At 33.4% G+C, this 4,357-nt stretch overlaps 1 protein-coding gene across 1 annotated transcript; it reads left to right on the forward strand.

Annotated features, from left to right (window-relative positions):
- The first annotated feature begins 365 nt into the window (after positions 1–365).
- LOC141297462 (uncharacterized) lies at positions 366–2,229 on the forward strand. The gene is made up of 8 exons (XM_073827894.1): positions 366–447; positions 611–654; positions 794–888; positions 988–1,103; positions 1,184–1,336; positions 1,496–1,589; positions 1,933–2,037; positions 2,143–2,229. Exons 2-8 carry the CDS (start codon positions 633–635, stop codon positions 2,227–2,229), a joined length of 672 nt encoding a protein of 223 aa, XP_073683995.1. The 5' UTR covers positions 366–447; positions 611–632.
- The last annotated feature ends 2,128 nt before the right edge of the window (positions 2,230–4,357 follow it).

Here is a 4,357-nt window from a genome sequence, read left to right on the forward strand (position 1 = left end):
GACTTGTCTCAAATTTTGTTTATTTGTATACAATTTATTTAAATAATTGAATATTTGCATTCTGTACAAGGGTGAAAAAAAAATCAGTGCCAAGTCAGAAGAAACACATTCCCTTTTACATCCTTTTAATACACTAATAATTTTATCACACTAAAATTCTATAATATAATTTATTACTATTAAATCATATATAGCTAGTCCAATCAAAAAGTTAAAAATGTTTTCCACAATGCCATGAACACATTTGTCTGGTTCTGGTAGTTTTCCAAAAAGAAATGACAGACACAGTCAAAGGGGAGGAACTCTAAACCTGATTTCACATATAACCAGAAACACCACCTTTTGCATAACACTCTGGAAGAAACAAAGGGACCTCTAGCTTCCTCCTAAACTGCCATCGTAACATACACGTTGTGAGAACTAAATACCTTTGTACAGTAACACAAGGTAAGGCAATAATATTATACAATATGGCTACTGATATGATAATTCTGATTAAGATGTTTTTTTTTCTTTTACAAAATTATTAATCACTGTTGTTTACTTCTCTTTATCAGATACATGTCAGTAGCTTACAGTATTAACTCAAAACATTGCACATCTATTTTAGAACTAAAGCAAACAACATCAGGATGCCCAACAAAAAGAAACAAAGTAAGTCTAAAGATCTCTTTAGAAAAATGGGATAATCAAGGAGGACAATTTAAAAACTTTTCAATCTAAACAATCTAAAAACTCTAAATTAAACTGAGCAGCATCTATGTGTTTAATGTTGTTTTAATTGTTTCTGCAGAAGAAACTGTAAAATTTTACAGTGAACCAGTGGAGGAATTGTACACTGGTTACCTGATCAAGTCCCCCACTCGACCAGCCCTGCCCAAGAACACTGTATGTCTCATTTTACAATTCAACCTGAAACTGAAATATCTGCAGTCTGTCAAAGACAGTTCCTCTGTTCGTAAAACTTAGGAGTTTTATCTGTCACAGAAATCATGGAAGCGTCGTTTCTTTGTGCTCTCCAAGACGAGAGACACTTACCAGCTGACATATCATGCAAAACACGAATCGATAGACAAGCCTTTGCGAGTGATAGACATTTCTAAGTAAGGAAAAGACTGTTAAAGTCATAAATAAATACAGAAATATTTTCAAACTATATTGAGAACGTCTTCCTGTTTTAAAGGATCAGCCTGCTGTTCACGAGCCCTGAGACACATCAGAAGTGGGACTGGGTCAAGAAAAAATTCAAGTGTTCTCCATCCTCTGTGCTGTTCATGAAGGTGGAAGAAGACACACTAAAACACTCTAGAGACTATTTTCTCATTGGAGAAAACAGGTTTGCCATTTTGACTTTTTCGCTTATTGGCATCACAGAATACTTTCAAGAAAGCCAGCATGGTGATCTTTTAATTTATACTTGTAATTATGTTTTATTTTAACAACTGATTAAGCTTTTCCAAAACAGTAGTGTTAAAGGTTTTCATGGTGTTTTCAGTGATGATGTGGAGGGTTGGTGCAGTGCCTTAGTCAACGTACAGAAGACCCAGAACTCACAAAATAAATTGCAACATAAAGCGAATACCCTTCAGGTAAACATTAAAATATGATAATTTGATTGTTAGTGGTAGTTTATGTGCATGTAAAGATAAAGAGAGCTCAATCTTTAAATGCATAAACTACCACTAACAATCAAAAGTCAAAAGCTTTATTTATTTATTATTACAATTTACTGAATAATAACAAAAAGAAAAATTACACTTATGCAGTGGCCAACATTTTTTAAACTAAGTGGCCACCATTTCCTAATATAAAATAATAAGAGCATTACAAATAATTATATGTAATGTCTTTTGTTTTGAAATTCATACATTAGGCTTAATTTCTATTTGTCTACAGTTTATTTACAAGCATTTTTCTTTTCTTTTTCAATAGGATGACAGATTTAGATCAGCATCTGAAGCTCTGCGTCTGAACTTTTCAGAAGACAATGACAGAAACTACTGCTATCCTCACAAGCTCAGCGAACCTCCATTACCAGTAACACGCAAGGTTTTACACCCAGTTTCTTCATCATATAGTATGCACATAAATGCTGTTAATCTTCCATATAATTAAAATAAAACTCAAATTGCTATCTGGCAGATTCCAGTTATTGAGGAAAAAGATGAGAAGGATGAGATGCAGGATGAATCTCCAGAGGACAGTAGTGAATACATGGCATCACTGTAAGTGTTTGAGAGCACTTCTCCCCACAGTAGGCCTATAATGACTATAACTATGTTGAAAATACAATTTTCTAAATTACATTTAAACATTTTTATTATTTGATGATGACTATTTATGGTCCGAATCAACACTTTTCATTTTTGATTTCATCAGCAAGCAGCCTGTTTTGCTGTTTGGAAAATTCTAACTTTTTTCCAACTTGCTGAACAGGTTTTGGATGATTTTTAAAAATGAAAGCAAACACTTGGCAAGGTTTTAGCATACTGGAGAGATCAAAACAAGGAGAGTTCTAGGGTGGTTTGAATTAAATTAAATGGTCAAATGTACAATCACAGTTTAGCAACAGACAATTCTCTGTATTTTAATGTCATTTTTACCATAATCACAGCAGTTGTGAAAAAGCTTTTAGTGCATTGTTTTGCTGAATACACCTAGGATTGACACCATCTTTTTTTCCCCTCAGTGAAGAGTTTTAACTGTGTCCCTGCGTCCCAATGTACATACAATCCATCCTAAATAGTATGTGAGATTACAATAAGTGTGTCACAAAGCATAGTATAGTGAAAAGAGTATTTCAGGTTGATTTTTGAAGTGAGGATCTGTGCACACTCTAATGCAGGGGTCACCACACTCGGTCCTGGACGGCCGGTGTCCTACAGAGTTTAGCTTCAACCTTAATCAAACAAACCTAATCAATGTCTTAATAGGTATACTTGAAAATTCCAGGCAGGTGTGTTGAGGCAAAGAGTACATAGCCTACTTTAAAGGCGTAAAAGTATGAACATTGGGATGCAGGGTGTGTCTCTACTGAGTTGGACAACAGGTGATTTTAATAATTAATCATTAGTGGTTGACAAATACAGGTTTTTAGTAGCTGACACTTGTAAAATAATTATCATTAGTGGTCCCCAATAATCTTGAATACTGTATGTGGTTATATCCTTAATTTGACTACTGGAAATACCATTAGCAGGGTGCTTCTACCTTAGAGAAAATAACTACTGTGTGGAATAATGTCTCAGCTGTTAAGTAACATTTTATCCTTTCCTAATTAAAATCATCACATATATTTAGCAATGTGGGTAAAATAAATGTGGCATTTTATTTATTTATTTTTTGCTCAGTAGTGAAACGGACACACATGCTGAGGAGAGGATCTACGTTAGTTACAATGCTCTGATGAACAGGTAAGCAGAAGAAGGCAAACAATGGTATAACTACAATAAATTAGTAAAAGAGTTTTTTTTTTCTAGAAGAAATGTACAAGTGAAAATAAAGTACTTACAATGTATTATATTTAATCTCTCATAATCTTTTCCAGTATTTCTGACTGTTGGAAGATTGAGGACTCGTGTCTCTTCCAAAAGGATCAGATCCTGGCCTTCAATGACCAACTTATAAACACAGTAGAACATAGACACTGTATTCAGAGGCCTATAAATAATGTTACTGAAATTACCTGCAGGTAAATCTCACTATTTAGTGGCTTATAGGATCCCAGCCTCTGCATGCTGAACCCTGCCCATCATAATGTGGGCATGAAACCCAGTTTTTATGAAAAAGAAAATAAAAATAGTAATATTGTACAGATGTCTAATTTAAGGTCTAAGAGTCATTTTTTTGCTGAATACACCAAGGATTGACACCATCTTTTTTTCACAGTTTTTACTGTGTCCCTGCATCAATAAGTGTGTCCCAAAGAAGTTTTTATGAAAAAAATAGTAATATTGTACAGATGTCTAATTTAAGGTCTAAGAGTCATTAAGGCTCATTCATTTGTTTATATGAGGCAATCTGGTTTGCATGTACATTAACCATGTAAAGATGTAAAATGAAAAAAGAGAGAATTTAGTTTAACAGTTTAAAAATGTAGATAAAATTACATAAGTGTTAGTGGGTACTCTATATATTTGTTTGTCAACTATTACTTGATTGCAAGTATGAGTTAATCCACAGTGAAAATTACAGTTCTACAATTTTAAAGCAGCACTTTTTTTTTTTACAATTGTAACAGTGTGAGACACTTTATCTACTATAAACATTTTCTGTTATTGTATATTATTCTATTTGTTTTGCCATGCATGCAACCAGAAATGCACTGTTCCTAATCATAAAGCATTGCTTAAAATTG

Source organism: Garra rufa, chromosome 22, assembly GCF_049309525.1.
Source record: "Garra rufa chromosome 22, GarRuf1.0, whole genome shotgun sequence".
Lineage (NCBI taxonomy): Eukaryota > Metazoa > Chordata > Actinopteri > Cypriniformes > Cyprinidae > Garra > Garra rufa.